At 38.8% G+C, this 18,615-nt stretch overlaps 1 protein-coding gene across 3 annotated transcripts in view; it reads left to right on the top strand.

The window, feature by feature from the left end:
- Positions 1-18,615, top strand: part of efhc2 (EF-hand domain (C-terminal) containing 2) — a 114,468-nt gene that overhangs the window by 73,843 nt on the left and 22,010 nt on the right. For all 3 annotated transcript variants that reach the window (XM_039745147.1, XM_039745148.1, XM_039745146.1), the window contains exons 9-10: positions 354-496; positions 12,787-12,983. In XM_039745147.1, coding sequence (XP_039601081.1) covers positions 354-496; positions 12,787-12,983 — 340 coding nt within the window. The remainder of the gene's footprint in view (positions 1-353; positions 497-12,786; positions 12,984-18,615) is intronic.

Below are 18,615 nucleotides of genomic sequence, written 5' to 3'. Positions count from 1 at the left end.
GTTGGAGCCAATCCCAGCCAACACAGGGCGCAAGGCAGGAAACAAACCATGGGCAGGGTGCGCACACACACACCAAGCACAATTTAGAATCGTCAATACACCTAACCTGCATGTTTTTGGACTGTGGGAGGAAACCCATGCAGAGACAGGGAGAACATGCAAACTCCACGCAGGGAGGTCCCGGGAAGCGAACCCGGGTCTCCTAACTGCGAGGCAGCAGCGCTACCCACTGCGTACCCACTTGATACCTTGTAACAAATTTACAGATTAGCATTTTAGATTGGATAATATTAATATATTTTAGAGATTATTATCATCCTACTCTAGGTTGTCTTATTACTCTCTCATTGCAGACAAGGACTGGAGAGCAATGTCTTACGATATGTTGGCAGACTTGTGACTGATTCTCCAATTGATGTAGAGCGAATATTTATTATATCTTATTTTCTTGCTGATGATACCATTTCTGTGTTTGAACCTCCACAGACAAACTCAGGTAAAACATTTTATTTGTACATATTTTTATATTTGTGTCATTTGCCATATATATTATGTTTTCTGTAACTGTAGAAATATTACCAGTTTTTCATGGCATCTGAAGATTTGTGTGGTTAAGTTCAACTACAAAATTGTGTTTGATTTTTTATATACATAAATGTGTACATATTTATTCAATGGCATATTAAGCAGTAAGCATGCAAAAAACATTTACTTTTGACAAAAATGCACTGTCCAGAAGTAGTGACCCAGTATCTGTGTAAATCAGCAAACACAATAGGTGACCTATTATTATAAAAAAAAAATACCAAAACCAGAGCATAGGACTAATTTATGATCTGTGGTATACTATTGATGAACATCAATAGTATACAAAGTTCTAATGGTGGAGTACAATATAGGTGACAGGTAAGAGTAAATCTAGAGAAATATATGCATTTTTTCCTTTATCTGTAAGGCACTACTGCTGTGTCTTAGATCCATTATCCTGGGTTTGACTCCAGCATCCATTGTCTATGCACTGTTGGGTGAATTAGAAATAATAAATTGGCGCTGTACAAGTGTGTTGCTATGTGTGTGACAGACCTTTGAATAACATTCGCACTGTCTAAGCATGGTATCTTCTTTTGAACCTGATGTTGCATGAACAGGTTCTGGCTTCCTGTAACTCTGAATTATATTAAACAGGTTTGAGAATTTTGTCTTGGTTTACAAATCCTTTCATTTTAATGCATTTAAATAGTATAAAATAAAATTCATAGAGAGAGAGTGTGAGAAACAGAGAGACAGTGACAGAGTTAGAACAATATCAGGGATGGAATGCTCACATTTTTGTTTTTGAGGCTTTTCGCTCTGTTTGAGGAACAGTCTAATTTTAAACAAAAAATATTCCTGAATAACTGAGTGGCGAAAATATCGATTTTGGGGGTGTCATCATTTTACATCTCTGTACTCATTACAATATACAAATCCACACAAAAATAATAGGGAGAACTACTTTGAGCATTTTCTTTAATTTTAGACAACAAATTTAAATTCATATTAACACTAGAATTCCTGAAACCTATGAAAAAACTCATAATCCTGGCCCACCTTAAATTCCTTCGTACCTCTCCATTCAGCGTCTTTTGTTTTATAAATGTGTCAATCAGCACAAGCAGAGAGCAGCCTGCTATCCCATCCCCCCATCGCCAGAGCTCATCTTGGGCAAAAAGTTCTCCCAGCTCAAGGCTTCTTTATCAACGTGTGATGTCCTTGTGTTGCATAGGGTAAATAATATATCGTTACTTGGAACACATGCATTTTATGTGTATTCCGTGTTTACAACGATCTGGGAAAGTGTAGGAAATGCAAGAAACGCAAGAAATGTTGAACATACCTAAAGTAGAAACTTTTTTCATGTTATAATACTAACAACAAAATTTTGACATGGAGTGTATAATGTGTGAAGTCCAAATATCAAATAAACACTTTCACAAAAGGTACACATATAACAAAAAGTACGCTTTTAGTCACAAATATAACCGAAGAAAAAGAAATCGGGTTAGTGTACATCATTGATACGACTGCTTTGGTAGCTGCAGGTGTATGGTCCACGTAACTGTTGTTACGGTTCTGCTTTTGTCCAGAAACGGTTTCATAAGCTTTATGACCTTAGTCTTGAAAAGTCTTTCTCCCGTGGGGTGACTGGGATGTTTCCCTGAATAAGATCAAACACAGTTGTGCAGGGTGCGACAGGAGCTTCCACCTGCAGCTAAAGTCACTTCAGTACACATGTAATTTGTGAGCATGCCAGTGTGGATCAAACAGAGGAAGATGGTGCCATCTTTCGCCTTTATGCCTGGTGCAGCTGCATTGTTCTTATATACAGTATGAGTGGACTTTTCTTGCGGGGAGGACTTCGGTTCTCTTTCTCCGACGTAGAACCCTCATCCTTATCTGAGTTCACCTCTGTTATAGCACGTCTTTATTTGAAAACAGTAGTGTTGGATCGGGGGGGAGCGTGAATGCGACTGAGAGAATAAAACTGAATAAAAAAAATGCTAACCTTTACAAGTACCATACATTTGCACCGGTTACATTACAGACTCAAATCAAATGTATGTTTTTATTGTATAATAGTGACAATATGAGCAGCTCACTCTTCAAATGTTAATTCTGGGAAGCGGCCAGGATTGAACCCACGACCTGTTGATTATGAGTCAGCAGTTCTTAACGCTGTACTACCAAAGCAGTCATGCTAACGAATTAACTTGATTTATTTTTCTTCGGTTATATTCGGGAATAAAAGCGCACTTGTTTTGTTATACTTGTACCTTTTGTGAAAGTGTTTATTTGATATTTGGACTTCAGTCTTCACACATTTTATAATTCATGTGAAAATTTTGTTGTTAGTACTAAAACATGAAAGAAGTTTGTCTTTTAGGTATGTGTTCAACATTTCTTGCATTTTCTATGATCCTACACATACATAGATCTTTGTAGACACAGAACACTCATGAAATGCATGTGTTCCAAATAATGATATATTATTTACCCTACACAGCTCCAGGTGCCTCACTCCCAGATAAACAAGGATTGAGGTTGAAGAGCTTTTTGCCCTTTCTGCGGCGGCGGTGGGGATGGGATAGCAGACTGCTTGTGCTGATCAACACATTTACAAAACAAAAGACGCTGAATGGAGAAGTGAGAAGGGATTTAAGGTGGGCAGGGATTATGAGTTTTTTCGTAGGCTTCAGGGATTCTAGTGTTAAAAAGGTATGTGTTCCTTCCACACAGCATATAGGTTTATTTTTTTCTGTTCAAAGCAACTTTCAGTATAAAGCCTGCTTGCTGTGCTGAGTACCCATTCTACTCTTCAAGTTTAACCCACAGAACTCCTAGAAAGCATGGCATACATCTACAGTTCCCTCTGAAAACAGAAGTAAAGTCCTGCCTTATAGACAAAAGTGTAAACTCCAAGCAGATATTGACAGGGGGTATTTAAACTCAGGCAACTGGTGTTGTGAGTGAGTGGCACTAAATTAACCACTGGGCCATCATGGGTCCCTCACCTGGAGTTTGATACAATTTAGCATTACACACAGAATGGTTATATAACAATAGTTATTGATATAGCACACTTTTACACATACTGTATGTGTAGTATACATGTAGGTCACTAATGGTTAAAATTAGTGTTCAATTTGATCATAAATCTATGGTCAATTGGCCAGAGTGGATAGGAAAACAACATCCATCCCCCACCCAACAAAGATGCTGGATAAGAAATACCTTAAGGGCTTTCAAGGCCAAAAGATTTTGCTTTGCAATAAAATATACAAAAAGAATGGAAGAAACATAAATGTAATACAGGTAAAATTCCTTATAACGAATATCTTTACAACGAAATTTTCATTACAACAAAGTATTTTTATGGTCCCGACAGTTTCCCATTATGACGTGAGTCTATAGAAATCTGGTTACTACGAAGTACATTCAGCAGATACTTTCATTATAACGAAGTGCCCCAAAGACCTTGAAATGCCTGAATGAATCATCTGCAGAGCAGCTCAGTTGTGCACAATGGTCCCCAAACAGAAACATTGTCATTTTTTTTCTTTCTTCGAACTTTCCTTGTACTGTTTTTTTTTTTTGTCCTTTTTGTATCGTTTGGTTTTCAGTGATACCTTTTGATTATTTCTCATCAACATTTAAAAAGCATCCATTGGAATTTAACTCATTGTCACCCTTCTATAGAAACGGCAGACACGAATTGTTGTCTGCTTTCTTGAAAGACCAAGCAAAAAAAGGAAAGAAAATCTCAGGTTGCAAACGTATGTGAACTGCTGTATTTGAAGACGTCGAAAAAGCAGTTTTTATGTGGTTCAGAGATGCTCGTTCAAGAAACATTCCTATTAATGCGGCACTCATTCAAGAAAATGTGAGGTTTGTAAACTCTCTTGGGACCTCCCCTAACTGGACGACACTTTGAAGAGCGTCACGAAGTCCGATCTCCGCGTCTATGGAAGACTGTTTATCTGCTGCCGGGGCAACAGCCAGCTCAAAGATATTCTGTGTCTCTCAGCTATGCTGTGTCTCTCCGCCAGAGCAAACAGAAAAGATATCGATGGGTGATGCAGCCTGACTGCTGTGTCTGTGTATAGCAGAGTGGCAGATCATGCTACAATAAATAAGTCTGCCGTTCCTGTTTCAAGCTGAATAAAGTTGGTTTTCCTAAAGTACTGAGGCTCAGCCTCGTGTTTTGGGGTGCAAGACAGGGACTTACAGCGCGACCCCGATCTTTTATGATTTGCTTCTGTGTCACTGCAGTACTATGAGCCTGTTTTTGCCCTGTCCCGGCAACAGACAACCAATCTTCCGAAGACGCTGCAATCGCGCTTCAGGAAAGTGTATTATCGCAAGGAAATGCTGAGAAAAATTCTCGTCAGCATACCTTGTAGGCAGGAGGAGATAAAAATTAACACAAAAGAAGCTATTGAAATGATTGGAAATGCTTGGGCACAAGTTAAATAGGGCACTATAGTAACAAATACAAAATCTCATTACAACGAAATTTTCATTGTAACAAAATATTTTTTAGGTCCCTGGGAGTTCGTTGTAATGGAATTTTACCTGTAATGTAATTAAGTATTATCTGTTGTGACCACAAACCCTGGAACTTAAGACACAAAAATATATATATATATATATTGTCACAGGTGGCTGGTACCCAGCCGGGATTCCCAGGAGGACCGGAGGAGGGTTTACACCTCCCCCAGACCACATGGGGGCGACCGCCCTGGTGGGGTTGGGGACCACGGGAGCTGAGCTTGGAAGCTCAACCCTATAGGGGCCCGTGATCACCGTCAGGAGGCACCCACTGCCTGAGGAGCCCTAGCCCTCAGCACTTCCGCCACACCCGGAAGTGCTGGGGGGAAGAAGACCAGGGACACCCGGAGTGCTTCTGGGTGCGCAGCAGGTACTTCCGCCACACTTTATTGTAATCATTCTGTAACAACATAATAGTGCATGGAATGGCCAAACTGTTCCAACTACCATAGCTGCTTTAGCGTTGTTAGAAGACATCACAAATGCAAAAATTAGAAGAGCGCGCATATTTATAGATGATGATGAGTGGCTTCTAAGTAAATTTCGATTTCCAAGAGCTATCTTCTTGGAGCTGTGTGCTAAACTGGCACCAGTTTTACAAAGGTAGACTTTGAGTAATTATTTATTATTATTGCTGACTGATTGGTATTTCACAAATATCACTGAGTCGCGCCATGCCAGCTGTATAGGATGGTATTATCTACTTGTCATCCAGATATATAAGATTTCCTTACACTGATGTGCAGGGCACAGCAGCACCTTCACCACCTGGAGTCACATCCTCGGCACGGTAGTCAGTGTTTTTTTATATTATCTAAAACAGAATAAACAGACATTGGGCTGCGACTCACCTTTTCACGTCAACTTTGACATCTAACCACTTCTTTTTTATTTTGAGCAGTGAATGATTTTCTGAACTGGAACTTTTGAGTGACTCCTCCACTCTGTATCACTCCATCAGTTTCCATTTATTGCTTATACCACTGCTTAAACCAACAATATTTTTCCTTGCCTTCACTTAGCATTTGCGGAAATTCTTTTTTTCATGTGCTTTGCCATTGTCTTTTAACAAAACACTGAATGGAAGAGGCTATTTATATTGATTTGCATATTCAAATATGCAAAATTCTGAGAGGAGTCAGGGTGGAGCTGTAGGCACGTGCATGTACATTAAATTTCATGTTCATTGGGATTTTTAAAGGGGAAGCACGTGGAACTTTGCTTATGCACAGTTTTATGCAACTGTCTTTTTTTTTTTTGCGTACACACATTTCCAGTTTTGTCTGTACGCATGTTTTAGTGTGAATTCTACGCATGTTGTTATACATTAGGCCCCAGATGTTTTTGGAATAAAAAATAAATATTCTTCCGAAGCACCTTCCAATGATCCAACAATTAGCCACAATATGCAATGAATACTCCTAATTATACAATTCTTCCCTCTTTCTGGAAGCAGGGTGTTGCTTACTGCTTCACAACTCACACTGGAATAGGGAAGGAAGAACTGAACTAATTGATGAGTGGATTATAATTGTGTTGTGATTTTTTAAGTGTAACTGAGGGCTAAGAGAGTGTCTGGCAACTATGCTGGACCGATTATTGCGACTTGGGCTGTGAGATGCAGATGGAGTAATAACAACAAACACAATACAACAAATGCCTACTAGCTAGCAATCTTCTTCTTCTGTAATTATTCTCATTTTTACATGAGGTAGCTATTTTTTGCCTACAATTCTCCAATAAAGGTTTTGGTGTGATTTGTTTTTACAGCTAAATGCCTTTCCTGATGCCAACCCTCCCAATAAGTAAATATATATATATATATATATATATATATATATATATATATATATATATTTATATATATATATATATATATATATATATATATATATATATATATACTGTAGTATATATTTTACGCTCACAGAGATTCAATATTCAAGAGTATTTATTGTCATTTCATCCATATACATTAGTACAGCATACAGTGAAACGAAACAATGTTCCTCCAGGACTATGGTGCTACATAAAACACAGGATAACGAAGAATCCATGACACATAACATAAAGAAACATAATATATAACAAGGTGCATGTGAGTCAAATATGCAAACATGTGCAACACTGCAGAACAGAACACATGTATCAGATATCAGTCTGGTCCATGAGTGTTCAGGAGTCTGAGTGCTTGGGGGAAGAAACTGTTATACATTCTGATGGTGAGGGCCAGAATGCTTCAGTACCTTTTTCTCAATGGCAGGAGTGTAAACAGTGAATGCAAAGGGTGTATTGGATCATTCAAAATGCTGGTGGCTTTGCAGGTGCAGCATATAGTGTAAATGTCCATAATGGAGGGAAGAGAGACACCGATGATCTTCTCAGCTGTCTTCACTATCTGTTGTAGGGCTTTGCAGTGATGCAGTTGCTCAGGATGCGCTCTATGGTTCTTCTGTACAATGTTATTAGAATAGCTGGTGGAAGATGGGCTTTCCTCAGCCTTCGCAGGAAGTGGAGCCACTGCTGGGCTTTCTTGGCTAAATAGCGGGTGTTGTGGGACAAGGTGAGGTTCTTTCGAGGTGGACATCCAGGTATTTGATGCTATTGATGACCTCCACAGTGGAGCAGTCAATGTTCAGTGGCAGATGGTCACTCTTAGTCTTCCTAAAGTCAACAATCATCTCCTTTGTTTTGTCTACATTCAGAGACAGGTTATTGGCTTTACACCAGTCCATTAACCGTTGCACCTCCTCTCTGTATGCTGACTCGTTGTTGCTGATGAGACCCACCACAGTCGTTACATTGGCGAATTTTATGATGTGATTAGAGCTGTGCGTTGCTGCACAGTCATGAGTCAGCCATGTGAACAGTAATGGACTGAGCACACAGCCTTGAGGGGCTCCAGTGCTCAGTGTGATGGTTCTGGAGATGTTTTTTCCAATCCTGGCTGACTGTGGTCTCTCAGTCAGGAAGTCCAGAATCCAGTTACGGAGGTAGGTGTTCAGTTCCAGAAGGCTCAGCTTTTCCGTTAGCTGCTGAGGAATGATTGTGTTGAATGCTGAGCTGAAGTCGATAAACAGCATTCGAACGTATGTGTCTTTATTATCCAGATGAGCGAGAGCCAGATGGAGAGTGGTGGCTATTGCATCATCTGTTGAATGGTTCCGGCGGTAAGCAAACTTCAGGGGGTCCAGTCAGGGGGACTGCAGGGTTTTGATGTGCCTCTTGACAAGCTTCTCGAAGCACTCCATAATGATGGGTGCGAGTGCAATGGGACGGTAGTCATTGAGGTTGGACACTTGTGACTTTTTTGGCAAGGGAACTAAGGTGGTGGTTTTGAAGCAGGTTGGGACGATGGCGGTGCTCAGGGAGATGTTGAAGATGTCAGTAAAAATGTCTGCCAGCTGGTCTGCACATTCCCTTAGTACCCTGCCAGGAATATTGTCTTGTCCTGCAGCCTTCCGTGGGTTGACTCTTCGTAAAGTATTTCTCACATTGGCCACAGTCAGATTTAATGCCTGGTCGCTAGGAGGAGATGTGGGCTTCCTCATCACCACGTTGTTCTTTGCTTCAAACTGTGCATAGAAGTTATTCAGCACATCTGGAAGGGAGGCGTCACTGTCACAGGAGGATGGTGTTGTCCTGTAATTAGTGATAGCCTGGATGCCTTTCCACATGCTCTGTGCGTCTATGTCATGTAGGAAGAGTCCATGGATTCTCTGGGTGTGTGTGTGCTTTGCTGCTCTGATGGTGCGGGATAGTTTGGCCCTCGCTGTTCTCAGGGCGATTTCATCACCTTCCCTGAAGGCAGAGTACTGGGTCCTCAGTAGCACACACAGTTCCTCTGTAATCCACGGTTTCTGGTTGGGGCATGCAGTGACATCATCAATGCACTTCTTGATGTAGCTGGTCACTGATGACGTGTACTCCTCCAAGGTGATACAGTCGCTGTTGGTTGCAGCCTCTTTAAACATGTCCCAGTCAGTGCACTTAAAACAGTCTTGAAGAGCAGAAATGGCTTCTGCTGGCCAGGTTCTCACCTGCTTCAGAACCGGTTTGGTGTGTCTGATGAGCGGTCTGTATGCTGGAATTAACAAGACAGAGATGTGATCTGAGTTTCCGAAGTGGGTGAGGGGCTCCGCCCGGTACGCGGCAGGGATGTTTGTATAAATAAGATCCAGCATGTTCGTCCTTCTCGTTGCAAAGTCCACAAACTGATGGAATTTAGGGAGCACTGACTTGAGATTTGCATGATTGAAATCTCCAGTAACAATAACCAGTCCATCCGGGTGTGTGTCCTGTATGTATGTTTGGGATGGCGCAGTACAGTTCCTAGAGCGCTTCCTTAGCATTAGCACTGGGGGGTATGTAAACTCCGATTATATGGATGGTGGTGAATTCCAGAGGCAAATAAAAGGTTCTACATTTAACAATCGCGAGCTCCACTAGCGGTGAGCAGTAGCTAGAAACAAGCACAGAGTTACTGCACCATTCCATGTTGATATAAACACACAGACCACCGTCGCAAGTCTTACCGCACAGAGTAGCATTTCTGTTGGCTCGAAACGCAGCTAGCCCATTTAGCTGAATGGCAGCATCCGGAACTCTGTCGCTGAACCGTAAAAACAAAGACACAACAGTCTCTAAACTCTCACTGGGTAGTTTGCTGGAGTCGGATGCAGTCCAATTTTTTTGCCCAGGGAGCAGACATTAGAAAGTAATATGGATGGAAGCGCCGGCCAGCTAGGGTTAGCTTTTAGCCTAGCACGGACTCCCGCTTGCTTCCCACGTCTCAGCTTACTCGTGCACCGCTTCCTTGTGCCTCTCCCTCAGCCATGCTGGGGGCTGAAGGTCCGGTTCTTGGAGCAGACCGAGGTCGCACAGATTGTCCCGCAGATCACTCTTTATGTTTTTATATGAATATCAGTAGCAGACAAGCGTCTCATATACATGGACACTAGTTGTTCTGATGTCTATGTACTACTGAAAAGCGGGAAAAAAAACAAAGTAACAAATGCTACACTAAAACATTATTTTGGTCCAGAGAGGACACTGCAAGCTGCCGCCGCACTGCCTACCATCACCTATCCACAGATCTAGTTATCAGGCACACATTGGCAGTGCCACAAAGCAGCAGCATATGACTGATTCTGGGAGCAGCTGGAATGTCTCATTTTCTGCTTCTGATCTATCTTCTTCCAACAAGAAGACAGAAACTCCTTGCAAATGATGATAAATCTTTCATTATTTTGCAGGGTCTCATGTGTTTTCTGATTAAGGAGGTGGCAATGGAGGGTTCCTTTTAGGCTTATTTTGACTTGTATTTGCAGCCTGTGGCTAATTATGCATGCATTCAGCCAGCATATAAAATTAGCCATGTGGCGCTGTGCATCGGAGAGTGAGCAAGGAAGTGAGAGTATGCCCAAGGATCCATGTAATATATCCAATGGCAGTACTCATAATATTCTCATTATGGTCAGCTAATGTACCTCTCAAATGAAAATACAGTAATCCCTCCTCGATCGCGGGGGTTGCGTTCCAGACCCCCCCGCGATAGGTGAAAATCTGCGAAGTAGAAACCATATGTTTGTATGGTTATTTTTATATATTTTAAGCCCTTATAGACTCTCCCACACTGTTTATAAATATTCCCTGCAGAGTTATACAGCATAATCCCTTTGTATTCTCTTAGATATTAGGTAAGATTCATTGAAAGTATGCATATACACACTGTTTATATACAGTAAAACCTAAATATTATTTTAAAGATCGAGTGTCTCCGATATCACATATGTTTCAGCCATTACGATAGACAGGCCACCAGCAATAAATACGTATAATGCAAGAAAAATAGCATACAGTAAATGTGTGTACAATGACACTAAATGTACGTACATGTACTAAGTACTGTAAGTAGAAAATTAATTATGGTTACTCACCAACAATAACACGATGACTTGTCCGATAACAATTAGTTTAATTTTACTGCACAACAAAGGAGAGCGTTACAGCTCTTTTAAAGGAGCCACTTCAGGCGATTGTGTAGCACCGCTGTTGTTCTTCTTCTGGCAGTCTTCAATCCAAATCCCTAAAGCAGATTCCATCCAGACTACTACCTTATTACATCCACTTACAACTCGTTTTGCACCCTGGTTAAAAGGACACTGCGGCCATAGATCTTATATTCATTTCCTACTTTTTAAATAAAAAGATTCGTAGCCTCATTGATGCTGTAATGGCGTCCTACAGCAGTGTAGCTTTTCCCTTCCTTCAACAAATGCAAAACGTTTACCTTTTCTGCAATCATTAACATCTTCCGTTGGCGCTTGGGCACGGCCCCTGAAGCAGTAGCAGATTGTTTTGGAGCCATAATGAAGGGCTTGACTATGCACAAAGATAAGCACAAAAGAGCACAAAAGTTAACTCTTTACACTGCGAAACACGTTGATGCTGAATGAGCGAGACGAGACTTCCTGGTTAACACTGCATTCAGCACACAGGAACTTAACTGCGTGCTCTGATTGGTTAGCTTCTCAGTCAGGAGAACTTAACTGTGTGCTCTAATTGGTTAGCTTCTCAGTCATCCGTCAATAGCGTCCCTTGTATGAAATCAACTGGGCAAACCAACTGAGGAAGCATGTACAGGAAGTTAAAATACATTGTCCGCAGAACCTGCGAAGCAGCGAAAAATCTGCGTTATATATTTAGTTATGCTTACATATAAAATCCGCGATAGAGTGAAGCCGCGAAAGTCGAAGTGCGATATAGCGAGGGATTACTGTACTTTTTTTTTTGTTTTAATTGCATGTGGGGTGCACAAAGTAGAATGGGCAGTGACTTTACAGTACACATGTGCTTCAAAGTTCTGTGCATGGCTGCTATAGCTCTTGATGCCAAGATGGCCTCATAAAGCATCATGGGGCTCAGGGAAAAAAAGCTTGTCTAAGCTGTCCGTATGGCAAATTTTCAGGAAAATATTTGGTGAATACAGCCTATTTGCTGCAAAAAACACTTCAGCGAATATCACTTGAAACACTACTGGTCACATGATGTGGGGTGTCATGTGATGTATTAAGCCATTACTTTCCACCATATATAAAATGGCAGTGCACTGCTTTCAGTGTCCAACTTTCTGAATATTCTAAAAAAGAAACATTGTGCTTTAGTTGTTTCAAATCATTTTAGGGAGTCAGAATTTTTGATATGTTTATTTTGGACTTTGGTTTATGGTGTACATATTGGGCTTTGGCAATTGGGATTTTTGCCTTTCTGGCTTTTTGACCACACTCTCTCATATCTCCCTATCCTTGGGAAATATTTTCCTTCTTTGTCACGTCTCTTGTCAAGTTTAGGCCCTTAATCACTAACCAGCACTTTGGTAGATCTGAGTCTTTATTTAAAACTATTTAGAGCCTGGCTGGAGGTAAAGTAAAAGTTATTTCCAGACTAAAGACTAACAGATTGATTCATTAAGGTGCAACATCCCGCTATATTATTTGATATGATCAGTTGTTTGAGTTTAATTGAATGGACGTAAACCAGCTGGTAAGTTAGGAACATTGCAGTTTCAATGCCCCCCACAATGGACTCAACCATATTATAGCTATACTTTTTTATCAACAGGTAGACTCATAAGTCATGTCTCAAAATAACACATTTACCAGCTACCTTCATTTTTTTCTTTGGTTTTATTATCAGGTGTAATTGGAGGAAAGTTTTTGGAAAGAAATCGGATCAAGAAGCCAGATCAAGAACTTTTCAAGAGTGAGCTCTCAGAATACTTTAAGGCAGAGGATCTATATGTGGGGGCTAGAGTATGCTTTTATGGACAAAACTTCCAGCTGATGAATGCTGATGAGTATACCTTTAACTACATGGAAAGACACCCAGATGAGGCAAGTGAAATAATCACATCCCTTTTCATCTTATTTCTTGTCAATATAATGTTCATAATATGATACTTAGATCACACTTATAGCTAGACTAATTTTTATACTGTTAATTTTTCATCACTTCACAAAGCTGATATTTCCGCAAATTATTTGGTACTTCATTACAGTTTGGAATTTGGTATCAGGATTAAGAATTTAGCTGTATGGTTATGTTATAATTGTCACCTACTGTATTCATTTACACTAATTTAGTATAGCTCTTTAAAACAAAATCATCCATTTTTAGTATAGTATGTTTAATTTAAGACCAAAAGTAAAATGATAGGTACAGTAGACGATTGCCTCTAATGCCATTGGGGTGAATACATGCGTAGAATGATTATGTTGGTGCTTTGTTATTTCTGTGTAATCAGATATTTCTAAATGGCTTACACTTAAGTGATCCTATTTTTTATGATGAGCTCTACATGGCAATGTTATGTTTAATAAGTTATAGGTTAAACAACTGTGAAAAGTGGGTGCCACTGATTCTCTTTTATGTTTTACTAGCAAAATACCCGCACTTCGCAGCGGAGAAATAGTGTGTTAAAGAAGTAATGAAAAAGAAAAGGAAACATTTTGAAAATGACGTAACATGATTTTCAATGTAATTGTTTTGTCACTGTTGTGAGTGATGAGTGTTGCTGTCATATATATATATATATATATATATATATATATATATATATATATATATATATATATATATATATATATACTGTACACACACACACACACATATAAACATATATATACATATCCATACATATATACATATAGACATATACACACTCACATATATATACATATATATATATCTACATATATACATATCTACATATATACATATACACACAAACATACTGTATATATATGTATATATATATATATACACACACACATACATACACTCTTTGGGGTGCAAGCAACTGTTGCTGGGGGTGGCAGAATCCATCAAGGAAGAAAAATGAAAAACATCATTTGTACAAAATCTTAATTTATTTATCCATTCCTAAATAATTAAATGGGCAGGCTATTTCGTATCAGTGCAATACGCTGTTTGTTAAAACGATGACTCCGCTCTTACGTGCAAGTCTGCGTGGATATTATGAACTATCAGTATCTGTTCAAGTTCTATTTAAATTTTAAATAGAAGGAATTTTTATTTAGTCGACAGAAATATCTTTGGTAGGAATGTAAGTTAAATGTAGGCATCATTGCATACATTTTTCTTCACCATACAAATGTAAAGAGTAAATTCGCCTTACATTCCAACCAAAGATATTTGTGTCGACTAAATCAGGGGTGTCAAACTCAATTGCACAGGGGGCCAAAATCCAAAACACACTTTAGGTCGAGGGCCGAACAGGATAAACATTTATTGAACACAATAAAACTAAACTTTTAAAACTTAACTTTTTTGAACATAAATATGAATAAAAACAGACAGGAATATTATTCCGGAATAAATCAACTCAAACCTTAAATAACTTAACTTAATATTTTGCTCTCCATAAAAATATATCCTGTCTAAATTATACAAGTTAGAAATAAAGTAAACGTTAAAAGAACAAACATTCAAATTTCTTTACTCTTATGTAATTTTATATAAAAAATAAACTTAAATTTTAAATATCCTAAAAGATTTTGCTCTCCATAAAAATATATCCTGTCAAAATTATATAAATTCAAATATGAACATGGTGCATAACAAAACCTGGAAATATAAATAAAATGTGTTCTTTTCAGCAATAACAAATCAAATCATTAAGTTGTCTTTGCTCATATGTCATTTTATCAGAGCTGGACGCCTGGCATCTTTTTTTGGCAACAAGTTCGTTTCTGTTTGGTGTGAGGTTCTGTGTTGTGGAGATTCTCAGGATGGACTGCAGGTGCTCATCAGTGAGGCGACTCCTGTGTGCTGTTTTGTTAGTCTTCATCACTGAGAAGAGCTTCTCACACAGATATGTGCTACCAAACATGCACAAGGTTCGAGCCGCATGTAGACGGAGCTGGAGCATTTCTGCGGGAATGGAGTGAATAAACTGCGGGCCCTGCAGTATCGTACTTTGCCTTCAGTGTGCCATTACACTGCAGCTCAATCACCTCCATCTGAATCTGCACAGGTGCAGTTTCCACATCGACGGCAAATGGGTTGCGAAAGAACTCAGAATATTTTTTTTGTTCTTTAAAGTCACCAAAGCGGCGTGCGAACTCGGTGTGCAGTGCACTCAGTTTATCAGCAAAGTGCGTATTTGGGAACACCGTTGTGCCGACTTGGTTCAACATTACTTGGCAACAGAGAAAGTGGGGCAAGTTGCACTGGTGCATTTGTGTCTCCCATAAAAGCAGCTTCACTTGAAACCACTTTGTGATTGTGCACGGGTAAAAACGTCCGCTGAAGTGTCAGATTCTTATTTAATTCTTCTGTTTTCTGTATCTTCTGAATTGCATTCAGGTCTTTCAGGTTATCCTGATGTTTTGTCTCATAGTGCCGTCTTAGATTAAATTCAGTAATTACAGCCACATTAGCTCCACAAATGAGACACACGGGTTTACCGGCAATGTCAATAAACATATACTCAGCCTCCCATCGGTTTTTAAAGGCTCTATTTTCAGAATCAACTTTTCTCTTCGGCATCGCGTGGGCTAGCTTCGCAATAACTTGCAGCATCATAAGCTAGACTTGATTAACACGGTAAGTGTTCGGCAAGGCAGCTGAAGCGCTGCATTATGGGATCTGTAGTTTATTATGTTACCAGCGCTTCATATCCCTGGGCCATTAATAACAATAATACAGTATATAAAATGATCTCGCAGGCCGGATATAATTACACATATGTTTGGCACATATGGAGTAAATAGAACTTGAAAAGATATATTTTTTCGAATGTGATCGCGCAATTCAGATCGAGTTGACGCGCACTACAGTACAGTACATCGAGCCCGCGTGCCATTGTGGTTTTGCCTGAGTGCCTCAATAAGTCACCCTCCCCTCGCTCTTACTTTTTTACCGTTCATCTAATGAATACACTGATTATGGCTTTACCAAAACAGTCATTGATGGCGAATAAAGTATGCATTATTCATAAAGCTTCAATTGGCAATCCGTTAACCGCATATTTTTTTATACGAAGGTAAAATGAATCGGGAAGCGCGCGTACATACTCAGTGCACCCCCTCTCGGGAATCGAACCTTGTCGTCGGTGTGTGGTTTATATATTTGAGCGGATGTAGATCGGGGTATATATATATATACCTGGGCTTCGCAGCGGAGAAGTAGTGTGTTAAAGAAGTTATGAAAAAGAAAAGGGAACATTTTAAAAATAACGTAACATGAGTGTCAATATACATTAATTGTTTTGTGAGTGTTAGGACTGTTGCTGTCATCAAGGATTTGATTATCATTATTTCTTTCAATCAGGTTCGTATTTGTAGGATGTGTACAAGTAACATTCCGTGTTTGTCAATCGTTGTAAAGATAACAGGTTTCATTCATCAATTTGTTTCTTACTGCATCAATAAACAGCTCGTCTTCCTCTTTATCTGAGATGTGACACATTGTATGCACAGGTTTTTTTTTACACTGTGTTCCTTTAGCGGGACATTGACTTTTTCCACCGTGTGCTTTGTTTCCGCAGTAGCTGCACTTATGAATATGCTTGTATGTATCACACGCTTTATATTTTTTTGCTGCCTTCTCAATTGTGTAATTCGGTTTTTGTTCAGCACTCTTTGGAACTGTTGCTTTTTGTCTGTGCACTGCGTCATTTCACGTAAGCCGCTCGGTGTACATGCATCGAAGGTTTCCAGCTGTGCTGGTGCCATCTCGTGCGATGTCCACGGCAGTATGTAATGTTAGCTAAGACCCGGCACTTAAAAGTTTTTCTCACAGTTTCGCCGAGTTTCTGCCAAACACCACCCTGACCATCTCATCTTCGTCTGCATAAGCACAGTCCTTCACCCGTGAATATTTAGCGGCAGTGTTTCTATTGTATTGCCGCTGACAGACGGCCTTATATGGGCAGGCACTAAATTACGTGGGAGGCGTAACTCCGCCTCCCACAGGCATCGAGCAGAAGTCTATTATAGTAGATGGACGAAAAAATAGGTTCCAGTTATGACCATTACGTGTAGAATTTCGAAATGAAACCTGCCCAACTTTTGTAAGTAAGCTGTAAGGAATGAGCCTGCCAAATTTCAGCCTTCTACCTACACGGGAAGTTGGAGAATTAGTGATGAGTGAGTGAGTCAATGAGTGAGTGAGTGAGGGCTTTGCCTTTTATTAGTATAGATTATGGAAATAACTTAAAATAACTATTTTTTATAGTTGGGAAAGTGGTAATTAAGGTAAGGGTTTATAGCTAGAGTAAATTAATGGGAGTAAATGCAAATCATAGTAGTTGTTAGTTATGTTAGTGGAAGCCTTTTACATTTTATTAGATTAACATTTAACCTTTTTTTTTAATTCTATTTAGACTAAACTTATCGAAATAAAAAAACAAAACTCTAATCTTGGGCTATTTTTACGTGAATTAATTTCTGTTCTGCAAAATCTGTGTTGATTTTATTTAACACTAGCAGAATACCCGCGCTTCGCAGCGGAGAAGTAGTGTGTTAAAGAAGTTATGAAAAAGAAAAGCAAACATTTTAAAAATAACGTAAGATGATGGTTAATGTAATTGTTTTGTCATTGATATGAGTGTTGTTGTCATATCTATCTATTTATATTATATATATATATATATATCTATATATATTATATATATATATATATATATATAGCAAAATACCCTGCGATTGGCAGCTGAGAAGTAAAAAGAAAAGGAAACATTTTAATAATAACGTAACATGATTGACAATGTAATTGTTTTGTCATTGTCATGAGTGTTGCTGGTATATATATATATATATATATATATATATATATATACTGTATATATACACACACATATATACATACTGTATATACAACATATACATATCTACATATATACTGTATATACACATATATATACAAATCTACATATATATATCTACATATATATATATTAGGTGGGACTCGATTAAAAAATTAATCCAATTAATTAGAGGCTGTGTAAGAATTAATCTTGATTAATCGTATGTAATCGACACGAATTTGCCCCAAATCGCAAATGTTTTTTTTTAATTTAAAACGGTTTTAGTGGGCTTACAGAATCAAATAATAGACATGGACATGAATATTGTAAACTGAAGCTGTTTTAATTTCTGAAAAAAGCTTTAAACTGCATTTGAATTCAAAACAGAAACAAAAATATCATCCCTGGTTAAAATTGGGCAGACTTAAAAATAAAGTGGTAGTTTAAGTACTTTAAGTACATTTTCAGAATAGTATTGTCTTTAAATAATAATAACCAAAATTTCAACATAAAGTGCAGTTTTTCTTCTTAAAAAATAAGTCAGAAACATAAAAGGTAATTTGACCAGCTTACTCTTTAAACTCTGAGTAACATTAGCCAAAATTATTTTGTACATTAGGCTAAAACAGTGTGATCATTGAACATTTTGTAATTAGATGTATTTAGAATTACTAACGGTCACGGAAGTCCAATGA

This window comes from Polypterus senegalus, chromosome 2 (genome assembly GCF_016835505.1).
Source record: "Polypterus senegalus isolate Bchr_013 chromosome 2, ASM1683550v1, whole genome shotgun sequence".
Classification (NCBI taxonomy): Eukaryota; Metazoa; Chordata; class Cladistia; order Polypteriformes; family Polypteridae; genus Polypterus; species Polypterus senegalus.
Note: the sequence above shows the minus strand (reverse complement) of the source record. Positions and strands in the feature narration are given on the sequence as shown.